The 16,511-nt window shown below is 42.9% G+C and overlaps 1 protein-coding gene across 3 annotated transcripts; it reads left to right on the forward strand.

The window, feature by feature from the left end:
- The first annotated feature begins 269 nt into the window (after positions 1-269).
- Positions 270-13,916, forward strand: COQ7 (coenzyme Q7, hydroxylase). Of its 3 annotated transcripts, none has more exons than XM_005910685.3 (6): positions 270-403; positions 7,244-7,422; positions 8,555-8,669; positions 9,508-9,647; positions 10,305-10,373; positions 13,690-13,916. In XM_005910685.3, the coding sequence occupies exons 1-6, from the start codon at positions 331-333 to the stop codon at positions 13,765-13,767; spliced, it is 654 nt and encodes a 217-aa protein (XP_005910747.1). In that variant the 5' UTR covers positions 270-330; the 3' UTR covers positions 13,768-13,916. The 3 variants fall into 3 exon arrangements, with proteins under 3 accessions (XP_005910747.1, XP_014338774.1, XP_005910748.1); XM_014483288.2 differs by lacking the exon at positions 270-403 and adding an exon at positions 462-595; XM_005910686.3 differs by lacking the exon at positions 270-403 and adding an exon at positions 531-688.
- The last annotated feature ends 2,595 nt before the right edge of the window (positions 13,917-16,511 follow it).

Raw genomic sequence — 16,511 nt, forward strand, 5'->3', positions numbered from 1 at the left:
CAATGGCTATGCCGGTAAACAATTCCCTCATTGTCCTTTTCCTCAGGAATTGAGGTGAGTAATATTTTACCTGTTTGGATTTTTGAAAGAGCAAGTTAGCATTCTCGTCTCTATGGCAACTCTTTACGTAGTGATTGATAGCGACCGCATCCACTAGAGTCTTTTCATTTGACATTTCCAACCAATCGAGTGGAAGCGGGGGATTAGGGGCGTTTCCACCGGTGCGAGAGCCAACCGCATCTGCCTTCCGTAGGCCGTGCGTCATCAGTCTACGCCAAGGGTACCGTTGACCCCCTCCGTTTAAGGAGAAGTAGTGCTGCTTCCGCGGCAATGAGTTGTGCCCGGGCGTTGGCGGCTTGCTGCCTGTGGCGGCTGCGCACAGGCGCCCTGCAGCCCCTCTCAGGTAAAGGGGAAGCCTGAGCGCGACTGCGCGCGGGGCTGAGGAGCCCAGGAATTTTCGCCTTAGGCTTAGGTCGTAGAGGTCACGGGGGGCAGACGTTCATACGTCACAGGGCTGCGACGGAGGGCGACTGCGCGGCTGGAAAAGCGGCGCGAGGCCTGCAGTCGGCCGCGGAGCCCGCCGGACGGAAAGGGGGTGGGTTTTCCTCAGTTTTCTGGCGAGCCCATTCGGCGTCCGTGCGTTTGGGGGATGACGCAATTTCGCGCCTTTTCTGTGACGTCACTGCAGGTGTGGTAGGCGTTCCGAATTGAGGAGAGTTGGCAACCTTGAAAGTTTAGTTTCCTAGGGCGGGGGTGGGGGGGGGGTGGTCCTCGTAGCTTTCGCTTATGACCTTGTAGGTGGCCCTACGACCGGCAGAGTGGGTTTCCTCCCGTACGCCCGCCCCACTCCGGAGCCGGTTAGAAACGCAGATTCTCAGATCGCTTCTCTAACCTACCGGATCTTAACAAGACCTTGGAATGACTCGTGTGCATTTGCAAGTTAGAGAAGCACCGGAATGTTGGAAGGAGCATCGAATTGGAGTAGGGAGACTTGGGCTTAGATTCTGACTCGTCTTTTCCTCATTTATCTGAGCTGCCTCAGAAAATTGTGAGGTCATTTTCTCAAAGTTAAACCATGCGTGTACCACCTTCAGGATTTTTGCTTAATAACTGTACCATTGATATTTTACCACTGATATTACTAGAGTTTTTTTTTTTCCTAGACCATATTCCTTTTTAAAATCAAAACACTGGAAACTAGATCCCTAGGTAAACGGAAAACCAGTATTTCTTGTCCCAAGAAAAAAATCATAAAAGTACGCTGAAAACAAGTTATTGTATTAGATACTGTTGTCTACCAAGGTTTGAACTCAAGCCCATCTTTTTTCTCGAAAGAAAGGAAAATTAACAAGTGTTAGGAAGATTTTAAGATATGTCAGCTGTAAACTGAGACAGTCTCCTTGATAAAATCAAAAGAGTTGGAAGAGAATCAGTTAAGTTGCTCAGTCGTGTGTGCGACTCTTTGCGACCCCATGGACTGCAGCACACCAGGCTTCCCCTGTCCATCACCAACTCCGGGAGATTGCTTAGACTCATGTCCATTGAGTCAGTGATGTTATCCAATCATCTCATCCTCTGTCGTCCCCTTCTGCCTTCAGTCTTTCCCAGCGTCAGGGTCCTTTCCAGTGAATCAGTTCTTCACATCATGTGGCCAAAGTATTGTGTAGTTTCAGCTTCAGCATCTGTCCTTCCAATGAATATTCACTACTGATTTCCTTTAGGATGGACTGGTTGGATCTCCTTGCAGTCCAAGGGACTCTCAAAAGTCTTCTCCAACACCACAGTTCAAAAGCATCAATTCCTCAGCGCTCAGCTTTCTTTATGGTCCAACTCTCACATCCATACATGACCACTGGAAGAACCATACCTTGGACTAGACGGACCTTTGTTGGCAGGGTAACTTCTCTGCTTTTTAATATGCTGTCTAGGTTGGTCATAGCTTTCCTTCCAAGGAGCAAGTGTCTTTTAATTTCATGGCTGCAGTCACCATCTGCAGTGATTTTGGAGCCCATGAAAATAAAGTCTTTCAGTGTTTCCATTGTTTCCACATCTGTTTGCCATGAAGTGATGGGACCAGAAACCATGATCTTAGTTTTCTGAATGTTGAGTTTTAAGCCAGCTTTTTCACTCTTCTCTTTCACTTTCATCAAGAGGCTCTTTAGTTCTTTGCTTTCTGCCATAAGGGTGGTGTCGTCTGTGTATCTGAGTTTATTGATATTTCTCCTGGCAATCTTGATTCCAGCTTGTGCTTCATCCATCCTGGCATTTCACATAATGTACTCTGCATTTAAGTTAAATGAGCAGAGTGACAATATACAGCCTTGACATACTTCTTTCCCAATTTGGAACCAGTCTGTTATTCCATGTCCAGTTCTAACCGTTGCTTCTTGACCTGCATATAGGTTTCTATATGTGTATGGAAGAGAATCATAGCAACTTAAGATCTTTTCACATACAAATTGAAATCTCATAGGTGTCATCACTGGTATATGTTTCACATTTTAGGAAATCACAAATAGAAAATGATGCACTTGAGAGCTTTTAGCACTGGGCCTCAATTTTATTATTTCTCAGTTTTAAAGTGTGTGACAATGCAGGCACAACTCAGGATTGTTGAAGATGAATTTTAATGCTCCTTCATTCTTTTTCACTTGTAGTTACTTGTGTCCTGTATCTTTTTATCTTTATGATAACTCAGTAAGACAGATATTATTATTGTGTTTCCCCAAAAAAGAAAATAACCAGATTGTTCCCAATTTTATATGTAAGAAATGGCAATTCGGAATTGTCAAAAGTCTGTGTTAGAGACAAGATAGGTATTTTCTGATTCTAGTTCTGTGCCCTGTCTATGGTCCATCTCATACTTTTTTTTTCCCATTATAATTTATTACTAGATATTGAATATAGTTTCCTGTGCTATATAGTAGGACCTTGTTTATCTATTCTTTTTGGTGTGGACCATTTTTTACATCTTTATTGAATTTGTTGCAATATTGTTTCTGTCTTATGTTTTGGTTTTTGGCGGAAGGAATGTGAGATCTTAAATCCCTGACCAGAGTTCAAACCCACACCCCTGCACTGGAAGGCAGAGTTTTAACCACTGGCCCACCAGGGAAGGCCCTTATCTATTTTATAGAGAGTAGCTTGTATCTGTTAATTCCAGATTCCTAATTTATCCTTCCCCCACCCCATCTCCCCTTTGGTAACCAAAAGTTTGTTTTCTACGTGAGTCTGTTTCTTAAATAAGTTCTTTTGTAAATTTCTTAGTTCTCATTTTAGATTCCACACATAAGTGGTATCACCTGGTATTTGTGTTTCTCTGCCTTCATTTAGTATGATAATCTCTAGATCCATGCATGTTGCTGCAAATGGCATTATTTCACTCTTTAGGAGTGAGCAGTGTTCCATTGTGTGTGTGTGTGTGTGTGTGTGAGTGTGTGTAGACAGACCACATCTTCTTTGTCCATTCATCTGTCAGTGGACGTTTAGTTTGCTTCCATCTCTTGCCTGTTGTGAATAGTCTGCTATGAGCATTGGGGTGCGTGTGTCTTTTCCAGTTATAGTTTTGTCCAGGTATATGCCCAGAAGTGGTATTACTGGATCATATGGCAACTGTTTTTAGTTTTTTGAGGAACCAGCATACTGTTCTCCATAGTGGCTCCACCAGTTTACATTCTTAACCAACAATGTACCAGGGTTCCCTTTTTTCCACACCCTCTCCAGCATTTGTTATTTGTAGACTTTTTAATGATGGCCATTCTGACTGACTGGTGTGAGGTAGTACCTCATTGTAGTTTTGATTTGCGTTTTTCTAATTAGCAGTGTTGAGCGTCTTTTCATGTGTCTATTGGCTATTTGTAGATCTTCTTCAGATAAATGTCTATTTAGATCTACCTGTTTTTTTTAGTGGGTTGTTTGGGTTTTTTTTGTGTGTGTGTGGTTTTTTTGAGTTGTATGAATTGTTGGTATAATTTGGAAATTAAGCCCTTGTTGGCTGCATTGTTTGCAAATATTTTCTGTCTGAAGGTTGTCTTTGCATTTTCCTTTGCTGTGCAAAAGCTTATAAGTTTGATTAGGTCCTATTTGTTTTTGCTTTCATTTCTATTGCCTTGGGAGACTGATCTAAGAAAACATTGGTACTGTTTATATCAGAGAATGTTTTGCCTATTTTCTCTTTTATGAGTTTTGTGGTGTCCTGTCTTATTTATTTATAACTTACATTTTGAGTTATTTTTGTGTATGCTATGAGAGCATGTTCTAACTTGATTTATATGTGGCTGTCCAGCTTTCCCAACACCACTTGCTGGAGAGACTGTTTTTTTCTCATTGTCTAGTCTTGCCTCCTTTATCAAAGATTAACTGGCTAGGTGTGTGGGTTTATTTCTGGGCTGTCTGTCTGTTCAGTTGATCCATTTGTCTCTTTTTGTGCCAGTGCCACATTTTTTGATTACTGTAGCTTTGGAGTATTGTCTGAAATCCGGGAGGATTATTCTTCCAGCTTTGTTCTTTTTTCTCAGACTTGCTTTGGCAATTCTCAGTCTTTATGGTTCCATACAAATTTCATGATTATTTTTTCTAGTTCTGTGAAAAATGTCATGGGTAATTTGATAGGGGTCACATTAAATCTGTAGATTACTTTGGATAGTATGGCCATTTAAAGGATATCTTTGCAATCTAAAAAGCATCCATCCAATACTTTTTAAAGCCACCTTGCAGAAGTTGTGACAAGATAGGGATGGCAAATATTACCATACCTCACCCTCCACATATACCTCAAAAAAGGCATTTATTAGGTGCCTGAATCTGGAAAAGTGTTGCAGTGTTAGGGAGAAGTCAAATATGTTTTTAATAGGAATTATAACTCTACCCATCAAAAATCAGCTGTGTGTTTGAACTCATGCACTTAACCCCTTGCTATTTCTCAGTAAATGATTTCTTAAAAATTAATATTGAGGAATTTCCCAATGGTTCAGTGGTTAGAACTTTGCACTTTCACTGGTGAGGGCCCAGTTCAATGGTTCAGTCCCTGGTCTGGGAATTAAGATCCCACAAGCCACTCAGCTTGGCCAAAAAAAAGAAAGGAGTATTGTGTTGTTTTAAAAGTTCTTTCTTATTAACACATTTTGTGGTGGGAGTAACAAAATGAGAGAACAAGGTTATTTTAAGAAGTCGAGTCATCTCATTATTTATTTATTCGTGGCTGCACTGGGTCTCTGTTGCTTTGCACAGGCTTCCTCTCACCGCAGCGCAGGGGCTGCTCTTCATCGCAGTTTGAGGGCTTCTCGCTGCAGTGGCTTCTCGTGCTGTGGACACAAGCTGTAGGCGGGTGGGCTTCAGTACTGTGACTTGTAGGCTCTAGAGCACAGGCTCAGTAGTTGTGATGCACAGGCTTAGTTGCCCTGTGGTGTGTGGGGTTTTCCAGAACCAGAGATCAAACCCATGTCCCCTGCATTGGCAGACGGATTCTTAACCACTGGACCGCCAGGGAAAGTCACATCTCATCATTTTTAATTTTAACTTTTGGACCACATCTGTCTACAAGGAGGCCAGGCCTTGGACTTGGAGGAAAAACTTGGGACAGGTTACCTTGACTTTGTCAAATGTCTCAAATTGTTCTCCACATGGAATGGTCATGGAGGGACTTCCCTGGCAGTCCTGCAGTTAAGACTCTGCACTTCCACTGCAGGGGGCGCAGGTTCGAAGCCTAGTAGGGGAACTAAGATCCTGCATGCAGCGTGGCCAAAACAAAGCAAAAGGCCGTGGACCACAGTGACCTGCTGTCTGATGACATAGATCTGAGTGGTACCTTACACCTGGCAGAACTTGGAATCCACCCAGTTAAGTCAGGCATGCTCAGTGAGATGGAGCAGGTTCTGTGGAAGAATGGCTCAAAGCTGGGACACCATGCTTCAGACCCCCATATCCACTGCTCCTTTGTCTAGAGTGAGGCATTTAAAATCCTCAGCCTGAAAAGTTCAAATGCACATCTCAGGTTTCATCAGGCCTACCCCATCACTTTGTGTCCAAAGCACTCAAGCCTTTTTTAATGGAAAAAAAAAAAAAGGCTATAGATGTATCAGAATGAAACTTTCTACACATTTTGTGGGTTTTCCTTAGCCTAAATGAAAGGTATCTATTAAACAGATGGTAGTCATAAGAGCCCTGAAACACATCTCAAGATGATATCAGTACAGTCAGAGTTCACATTACCAACTAAATGGTCTAAGTCTTTACTTCCATATCTGCAAAATGAGTTAACACCTTATACATCTAAACATGTTATAAAACTCTTCTCTTAGGGGAGAGAACTTTGGGAATGCTCTAATACAAGCCTCAGAGATTATAGTCAAGGTGTTAACTATTTGGAGATTTTTTTTAAAAGACAAAATCTAATCTATCCTGAAGAATTTACATTTTGAAAGCAGGAAGAGTTCAGTTGAATCAAGTACCAGAATGAGATGAAACGTAAGCGCTAGGCTAAATTCTCAAAGTCAGATGCTCACTGGCACAGATAACTTTTAATAAGAGAAATTAAATCTACAGTTCTTAACCTTGGCTGCAGAGAACATTTGTGCACAGAACTTTTTAAAAGCATCATCTCCCAGGGATCAACTGGGGAGAAGCATCCATGATTCTGAGAGCCCCCTAGGGGTTGTGTGCAGCCAGAGTTGGAAAAGAAGCAGGTGTATGAAGTGGGGAAACATGCCCATCCAGAGACAGCTGCCGTGTTCGCTGTCTGGTGAGAAGACACCGTCAGTATTTCTAGATGGACATACACTTCAACTGAAGCCAGGCTCCAAATCTTTATGTTAAATCTTCTATGTTTTAAATACTGGCAATTAATTTACTTTAAAAAAAAGAAAACTGCACACTGCTGTATTTAAAATGGATAACTCACAAGGACCTACTGTATAGCACATGGAATTCTGCTCAGTGTTATGTGGCAGCCTGGATGGAGGGGTGTTTGGGGGAGAATGGGTACGTGTGTATGCATGGCTTAGTCCCTTCCCTGTTCACCTGAAACTATCACATTTTTTGATAATTAGCTATACCCCAATACAAAATAAGAAGTTTAAAAAACAAAGCCACAAATTACTGCAGGTTAAACAGGGTCCACTTGTAGGCTTCCCCAACCTATGGGGAGCTTATTTGTGACCTTTGCTGTAAGATGCCTCTTTCTTCTACGAAAGGAATCATCTCAATTTTACCTGAGAGTAACGGAGAATAAACACTTGCATTGCAGCTTATGGAAGAAGAATCAGTGTCAGATTTTGCAGTTCGGGAATGACCTTAGACAATATCAATAGGGAAGCTGTGGATCGAATAATCCGGGTGGATCATGCAGGTGAATATGGAGCGAACCGCATCTATGCAGGGCAGATGGCCGTCCTGGGTCGGACAAGCATCGGGCCGGTCATTCAGGTGGGCACCTCTTGATCTCTCAGTGATGAATCACATCGGGTCATGCGTTGTCAAGGGAGGTACTGTTGTCCCCAAGAGAGGAAAAATTGGTTGTGGGGTGGGGGTGGAGGAGTAAAAAGCGTATTCTTCTTTTTTATAAACCGCAGACAGACAAAAGCAGATTTATAGTACATAAACAAATACACATTCTAGCTGTAGTATTAAAATTTCGTGGCGGGGAGCAATAAAAAAGGACTAAGAGTCACTGCATCAACTCAAAACACCGGTTGTAAGACCTTGTGGTCCCACCCCTAGTGGAGCCCAGTGGGGATATTTGATATTTTATACTGAGGGGCAGATCGGACAGGCCTGGGCTTCATAGTCACACAAAGCGAAGTTCCCATTCCAGCTCTGTCCCACCTCCTACCTCTGTGAGCTTGAGGAAGTCCCATGACGTGTTCCGTGTCTGCAAAATGAGCTGACAAAACGTCATTCAGTTTTGGTGAAGAGTAAATGAGCTGGTGTAGAGCAGCGAATACCATGCCTGGCATGTAGTAGCCACTTAGCACAAGTTAAATGGCCTGCTCTGAGTACTTGGGCAAATTACCTAACCTCTCTGTGCCTCACTTCCTTCATCTGTATAGTGAGGATAATGATAGTTTGTCCTTCACAAAGCTATTTGACAGTACCTGGCTATGGGACATACTCTTACGTGTTAGCTCTTACGATCATTCTTCCTTTTTCCTTTGATGTAAATGATACATTTCTGGCTGTCTGAAAGGAAATCATATAAAGGGTAATATTCTGCCCTCCTAAATTTTGAAATGGGCTACGCATCTCATGTCTTTGGGGTGTGGCCCCTTGTCCTTGAATAGGCGCACTGTGGATCTGAGCAGCTTCTGCCAGCTCTGTGGTTCGGACTCTGCTTGTCTGGAATGGAGATAACGGACATTTCTCTTGGTTTGCTGTCTCTCTTCCCCGTAATCTGATGTTTAGGGCTTTTCCTTCGATGATTCAAGGGGACTGGGGGAAGTAGCAGTTCCCATCATTCTCCCCATTGTGCTTCCTTTACCCACATGAACACAGCATGTGGCTTCCTTATTACGTAGCAGGTGGTCTCTCTGAAATGTCTTTGTTTTTATGTTTCTTACAGAAAATGTGGGACCAAGAAAAGGACCACTTGAAAAAGTTCAATGAGCTGATGGTTGCATTCAGGGTGCGGCCTACCGTCCTCATGCCCTTTTGGAACGTGGTGGGGTTTGCACTGGGTACGTGTCTATCTCGGAGAGCCCGTGTGAGCTTAGGGATCTGGGATGGCTGAATCACTAAATAACCCCTCTACAATTCTTGCTGTGTCCCCTTACAACCTTTTCGTTTACTTAATATTTTTCTAAAGTTAAATTGATTTTTTTTTTGCTTAAATTTATTTAAGATAGAACCTTAAAATCAGTACTTTTATAAATAGAAGATACATTGAAAATAACTACAACAGAGAGGGAAAAGGCTAGAGTAATTTGACTGACCAGATGAAGTTCCCTGATGAAGGTTCTAAACTTGGGATCTGCTCACTCTTAAAAAGAGAGTCAGGGAACTCCCTGGCAGTTCAGTGGTTAGGACTCAGCGCTTTCATTGCTGAGGGCCCAGGTTCCAGCCCTGGTTGGGGAATGAAGATCCCACAAGCCCTGAGGCACAGCCAAAAGAAAAAAAAACACAAAAATAAAAAGGGAGAGTCAGTGATACAGAAGAACCCAAGAACCCCAGTGAAGACTCGCTCCTGCCATTATCAGAAGGTTAGAAAAAGCACTCAAAGAACATTCTTACAGGGTTTGACACTGTCATCTGGCACCGTGGTTTTCAAGGATGGCAGGTTGCTCCTGAGGACACTTGGCAACATCTAGAGACAGTTTTGGTTGTTGCAACTGGGGATGCCACTGGCACCTAGTGGGTAAAGGTCAGGGATCCCGCTAAGCATCCTACCACGTTCAGGACACTCCCCCACAACAAGGAATTGCCCAGCCCCAGGGTGCCAGGCGACAAACCCTGACCTGGTCTCCATCCCCAGTGGTGTCAACCCCATCCTTTACCTTCTGGATCTGACCATTCCAGGCGCCGGAACTGCCCTGCTTGGGAAGGAGGGCGCCATGGCCTGCACGGTGGCCGTGGAAGAGTCCATTGCACACCACTACAACAACCAGATCAGGACGCTGATGGAGAAGGAGCCTGAAAAATACGAGGAGCTTCTGCAGGTATCGGACCACGCTCTGGAAGGGACTGCCAGGGGGAAAGGGCAGATAACGCAGTTTGGTAAGAGGAACAAAATGGAATGTTAGGGACTAGCACTGCCTTAGAAACTTGGGGCAGCACCTCATTTGAAGGGCGTGCACACTGAAGCTATGGGCCCTGTCACGTGCTCGGGCGGAGCTGGGACTGAAACCCGCGTTTCCTGAGCCCACACCTGTATTCTCTCTGCCTCTGGGTCATTGTTGGATCCTGAGCGAAGGCCACAAGCACAGATCCTTCAGATTAAATAAACGAATGTACTCAGAATAATAAGTAAATATCCTCAGAAATTTTCTACAGAAAATAAGGGAACTGTTTAATTTTTTTTTTAAGTCTAAGTCAGTGGCCACCCACCTGTCTCTGTAAATAAGTTTTTCTGGAACACAGCTGCACTCATTTGTCTGTGTGTCCATGGCTGTTGTCCCCTCTAGGGTGGCAGAGTTGAGTCATTGTGACAGGGACCTTATAGCCCGAGAAACCTGAAGTACTGCCTCTGGGCCTTTGCAGGAAAAGTCTGCCTACCCGTGTCTTAGACGGCAACATGAGGCTTTGGCCACCAGAGTAAGTTTGAACAGTGGGGAGTTGGAAGGCTGACTTGTTTCAGTTTCTTTTTATTTAACCAGGTGATCAAGAAATTTCGGGATGAAGAACTTGAGCACCATGACATAGGCCTCGAACATGACGCAGAACTGGTAGGGACCCATCTTTACTGTTTGCTTGTAGTGGTACTTTATTTGGAAGGTTGAGGCACAGGAACATTTCTGTTTCCAGAAAGTTATAAAACCACCGTCAGAGAAAGAGAACCCATATCGGTCAGTTCAGTTCAGTCGCTCAGTTGTGCCCACTCTTTGCGACCCCATGGACTGCAGCACGCCAGCCTCCCTGTCCATCACCAGCTCCCGGAGCATGCTCAGCTCAGGTCCATTGATGTCCAGGCCGTGATGGCATCCAGTCATCTCACCCTCTGTCGTCCACTTCTCCTCTCACCTTCAATCATCATCAAGCATCAGGGTCTTTTCCAAAGAGTTATTCTTCACATCAGGTGGCCAAAGTATTGGAGTTTCAGCTTCAGCGTCAGTCCTTCCAATGAATATTCAGTACTGATTTCCTTTAGGATGGACTGGTTGCATCTCTTTGCAGTCCAAGGGACTCTCAAGAGTCTTCTCCAACACCACAGTTCAAAAGCATCAATTCTTCAATGCTCAGCTTTCTTTATAGTCCAACTCTCACATCCGTACATGACTACTGGAAAAACCATAGCTTTGACCAGATGGACCTTTGTTGGCAAAGTACTGTCTCTACTTTTAATATGCTACTTAGGTTGGTCATAGCTTTTCTTCCAAGGAACAAGCATCTTTTAATTTCACGGCTGCACTGCCCATCTGCATTGATTTTGGAGCCCCCCAAAATAAACTCTGTCACTGTTTCCATTGTTTCCCCATCTATTTGCCATGACAGGATAGGACTGGGTGCCATGATGTTAGTTTTCTGAATCTTGAGTTTTAAGCCAGCTTTTTCACTGTCCTCTTTCACTTTCATCAAGAGGCTGTTTAGTTCTTCTTTGTTTTCTGCCATAAGGGTGGTGTCATCTGCATATCTGAGGTTATTGATATTTCTCCCAGCAATCTTGATTCCAGCTTGTGCTTCATTCAGCCTGGCGTTTCACATGATGTACTCTGTATATAAGTTAAATAAGCAGGGTAACAATATACAGCCTTGATGTACTTCTTTCCCAAACTGGAACCAGTCTGTGTTCTATGTCCGGTTCTAACTGTTGCTTCCTGACCTGCATACAGATTTCTTAGGAGGCAGGTCAGGTGGTCTGGTATTCCCATCTCTTGAAGAATTTTCCACAGTTTATTGTGATCTACACAGCCAAAGGCTTTGGCATAGTCAGTAAAGCAGAAATAGATGTTTTTCTGGAATTCTTTTGCTTTTTCGATGATCCAGCGGCTGTTGGCAATTTGATCTTTGGTTCCTCTGCCTTTTCTTAATCCAGCTTGAACATCTGGAAGTTCTCGGTTCATGTACTGTTGAAGCCTGGCTTGGTGAATTTTGAGCATCACTTTGCTAGTATGTGAGATAAATCCAATTGTGTGGTAGTTTGAGCATTCTTTGGTATTGTGTTTCTTTGAGATTGGAATGAAAACTAACCTTTTCCAGTCCTGTGGCCACTGCTGAGTTATCCAAATTTGCTGGCATGTTGAGTACAGCACTTTAAAAGCATCATCTTTTAGGATTTGAAATAGCTCAACTGGAATTCCATCACCTCCACTAACTTTGTTCATAGTGATGTATCCTAAGGCCCACTTGACTTCGCATTCCAGGGTGTCTGGATCTAGGTGAGTAATCACACCGTCGTGGTTATCTGGGTCATGAAGATCTTTTTTGTATAGTTCTGTGTATAGTTCTTCTTGCCACCTCTTCTTAATATCTTCTGCATCAGTTAGATCCATACCGTTTCTGTCCTTTATTGTGCCCATCTTTGCATGAAATATTCCCTTGGTATCTCTGATTTTCTTGAAGAGATCTCTAGTCTTTCCCATTCTATTGTTTTCCTTTATTTCTTTTCATTGATCACTGAGAAAGCCTTTCTTATCTCTCCTTGCTATTCTTTGGAATTCTGCATTCAGATGGGAATATCTTTCCTTTTCTCCTTTGCCTTTCACTTCTCTTCTTTTCTAAGCTATTTGTGAGGCATCCTCAGACAACTATTTTGCCTTTTTGCATTTCTTTTTCTTGGGGATGGTCTTGATCACTGCCTCCTGTACAATGTCACGAACCTCCGTCCATAGTTCTTCAGGCACTCTGTCTATCAGATCTAATCCCTTGAATCTGTTTGTCACTTCCACTGTGTAATCATAAGAGATTTGATTTAGGTCATACCTGAATGGTCTAGTAGTTTTCCCTGCTTTCTTCAATTTAAGTCTGAATTTGGCAATAAGGAGTTCATGATCTGACCCACAGTCAGCTCCCAGTCTTGTTTTTGCTGACTGTGTAGAGCTTCTCCATCTTTGGCTGCAAAGAATATAATCAGTCTGATTTCGGTATTGACCATCTGGTGATGTCCATGTGTAGAGTTGTCTCTTGTGTTGTTGGAAGAGAGTGTTTGCTATGACCAGTGTGTTCTCTTGGCAAAACTCTGTTAGCCTTTGCCCTGCTTCATTTTGTACTCCAAGGCCAAATTTGCCTGTTACTCTAGGTATCTCTTGACTTCCTACTTTTGCATTCCAATCCCCTGTGATGAAGAGGACATCTTTTTTTGGTGTTAGTTCTACAAAGTCTTGTAGGTCTTCATAGAACCATTCAACTTCAGATTCTTATGCATTAGTGATTGGGGCAAAGGCTTGGATTACTGCGATATTGAATGGTTTGCCTTGGAAATGAACAGAGATCATTCTGTCATTTTTGAGATTGCACCCAAGTACTACGTTTCAGACGCTTTTGTTGACTATGAGGGCTACTCCATTTCTTCTAAGGGATTCTTGCCCACAGTAATAGATATAATGGTCATCTGAGTTAAATTCGCCCATTCCGGTCCATTTTAGTTCACTGATTCCTAAATGCCATCTCCTGTTTGACTGCTTCCCATTTACCTTGATTCATGGACCTAGCTTTCCAGGTTCCTATGCAAGATTGTTCTTTACAGCATTCAACTTTAGTTCCATCACCAGTTGCATTCACAAGTGAGCATTAATAGAACTGCTTGACAGAAAGCAAGCAAAAGCCTTGCTCCCAGCTGGGAATCATTTCTTGCTTCCTTATCCTTTTCCCCAGCACATTCGCTGTTTCCGGTGAGAAGCTGGTTGGGTCAGATGTTTTGGCTGTAGCAAAGGCATTCTAATCTTTTGAAAAGTATTTTTTTTTCCCGCTGTTAAAATCATTTCTTAGATCTTATTATTTATCCAGAGAAGTCCCAACCCTGCCATGCTAGACTTGTGCCTTACAATGGAAAGTGAATATAGAACGGATTTCTTTGGTTTGCTTACTGTTGTTTTTTTTAAACAGGCTCCAGCGTATGTCGTTCTGAAGAGCGTTATCCAGGCAGGATGCAAAGTGGCGATATATTTATCAGAAAGACTTTAAAGTATGTCCACTTTTCCTTGTGTGTAAAGATAATAGTAATTTAACAGGTGACAGTGGCAGAGAAGGAAATGTACAGTTATTGTCCTGTGACTTTGTTAATAAATTATGAGAGGTTTTTTCGTTAATAAAATTCTCCAGTGTTGGTTGTTCTCTGTGCTGCTTTATGGCCATAAGGCTGACAGTTTACCAGGTGTGTTCAGATGACAGCAAATGAAGCTGGTTCTCATTTGGTCTATACATTTTTTTCTAAAGCAACAAGTATGAATCATTAAGAAAGATAACATATCTTTGAGAGAAAAAAAAATGAGTTCACCGGTATCACAAAGTAATTTAAAATAGTGATGTTTAAAATTGACAAAGCAAGACTGTCTAGCCCATCAGGTAAGCAGAAGACTGACATTCTTTTTATTGTGAAATGTGGTTTGAGAGCAGGTTACCCATTCTCCCATCAGAGAATATACTAAATTGTGGATTATTTGTGAAGTTGAATTATAATCATTTCCTTTAGGTCTGTTCCCTAAAGAATGGACCAAATGAACTATAATTCTCATACTTTGTTGAAATCCTTTATGATTTACAAATTTTAAAATAATTTGTGGAAAAAAAAAAAAACCTGGATTAGTGGTTCTCTTCTCTGGCTGCACATTAGGGTCCCTAAAGAGCCTTTTAGAATTTTTCGGATTGTGAACCAAAAATTCTGACTTAATTAGCGGGGAGCCCAGGATCACAATGGTTTCAAAAGCTCCCAGGTGATTCTAGGCTGAGTACTAGATTGTCCGCTTCTTGTGGTGAAGAATCACGTCCTTGGGTCTTTGCCTCCTGCCTAGCGCCCTGTGTTTAATCGCCGCCTTGCTTCAGGGCGTTCTGTTTTGAAGGACAGCAACACTGGGATAGTTTGGATTAGTCTTCTATGACCTCTCTTTTTTCCTAAACCGAACATGCATTTAATCTTATGTGAGCAAGTGAATCAGTCTTCTGGTTCCAGTTGCAATAAATTAAACATGGGAGAGAAGGGTTGAAGACAACTGAATTCTAAATTCTTGCACTAGGTTACAAACAGATGTCTGTTGAAAGGCCAAGTTTCTACTCAGTTGTTGCACATCTCCATTATCTTATAAATACGCATTTTATTTCCTGTAAAGACAATGAGTTTATTGAGGGCTAAACATCTTTTCTAGTTCCTAGTACACAGTAGGTGCCCATTAAAAGGGAGGGGAGGAAAGGAGATTAGAAAAGGAAGGGAGGGACAAAATGTACTTAAGTAGCTACCAAACTGCTAGGAAAACAGCCTCCGTGGGTGTTCTTCATCTCCTCTGGATCTCAGTGCCAGAGGCGCCCAGGGTACCATCCCTGGCCCTGTTCTGTCCATCATTTTCTTCTTGGTATCTCATCCTGCCTTGAGGCTGACTCCTTCACATTTATATCTCCAGCCTGGATTTCTCATTTTCAAATAGCTATCTGCCTACAAGATCCTCCACTTGGAAGTCAAGAAAGTCCCAAGTTCCACACACCCCAAGCTGAGCTCCCTGCCCTCCCACCCCTAGTCTTGCTTCCCCAGTGGCCTCCCCGTCACAGGGAATGGCAACTCCTTTCTGGTTCTCAGGCCAAAAACTCTACGGTCCCTTTTGACACCTGCCTCTGTTACACTCCCATCAACCAGGACATCCTTTGGGCTCTACCAGATCCTCTTCACTGTCTCAACGGCCGTCACTCAAGTCTCTCTCCCCCTTCCCCCCATCTCTCACCGAGGCTATTTTAGAAGCCTTTAACTATTCTTCCTGCCTTACTCCTGCCCACAATCCCTTCTCAACCCAGCAGCCAGAGCGTACTTTGAACTGTCAGTCAGATCCCAGTACTATTGCTCAGCTCAGAACCTCACTGTGGCTTTTCCCAGTTATCACAGGTTAAAGGTCATGGTCCCCAAGATGGCTTATGAGACCTACATAATCTCGCCTCCGTGACAGCTTCCCTTTCCTCACTCTTCTAGTCACACTGGCTCCCTTCCTATTCCTTGAAATACTGAGGCATATTTTTGCCTTGTGGCCTTTGCAATGGCTATTCTTTTGGCCCGAATCCTTTCCCCCAGATATCTCCATGGTCAAATCCCTCACCAACTCCTAAGGTTTTGTTCAAATGTCAGTTTTGAAAGGACACCAACTCTGAACACCTCTTTCCAAAAGGTTGCAGAGCCCACCCCACCACATAACCTCATGCCTCTTGCTCTGTTCTGCACTTCCCCCCAGAGCACTACTACCCTTTAGCATATTATATAAGGTACTTACTTCTTCTGTTTCTTGTCTGTTTTCTCCCTGTAAGAATATAAGCTCTATAGGGTAGAAATCTTTGTTTTAATCACTAACACGTAACTAGTTGATGGAATTGGATGAGGAAATTGTTCTCCCCTATTAGAAGTTATTTTCAGATAACTGGTAAATCAGAACTACTCCTGTTTGCATCCCAGCAAAATTCAGTGGAGATTTATTGAAAAGATTCTACCAAACTGCGCTGGGCCCCTGGCCCTGGTCTGTACAAATTGTTTTGCTGTAAAACTCAAAATCTTTTAGCCAGCGGATGCGGAGAAGGTGGGGATAGGGAGATGGTACCGGGAAACCAAAGGAAGGCCCTTGTCTGTGTTTCTTGCTGATGATTTAAAAAAACACAGACTGGAGTTTTGGCTATGAATTCACATACAAAAGAATGAATTTAGATCTGTACTTAACAGCACATAAAAAAATTAACTCAAA

Source organism: Bos mutus, chromosome 25, assembly GCF_027580195.1.
Source record: "Bos mutus isolate GX-2022 chromosome 25, NWIPB_WYAK_1.1, whole genome shotgun sequence".
In the NCBI taxonomy this organism is placed as follows: Eukaryota; Metazoa; Chordata; class Mammalia; order Artiodactyla; family Bovidae; genus Bos; species Bos mutus.

Bases quoted from the DNA above. Each gene is read 5' to 3' on its own strand.
- COQ7 (XM_005910685.3), top strand. From the start codon at position 331: ATGAGTTGTGCCCGGGCGTTGGCGGCTTGCTGCCTGTGGCGGCTGCGC. The intron at 7,423-8,554 runs GTGGGCACCTCT...TGTTTCTTACAG, and splicing joins GCATCGGGCCGGTCATTCAG to AAAATGTGGGACCAAGAAAA. The intron at 8,670-9,507 runs GTACGTGTCTAT...TGACCATTCCAG, and splicing joins CGTGGTGGGGTTTGCACTGG to GCGCCGGAACTGCCCTGCTT.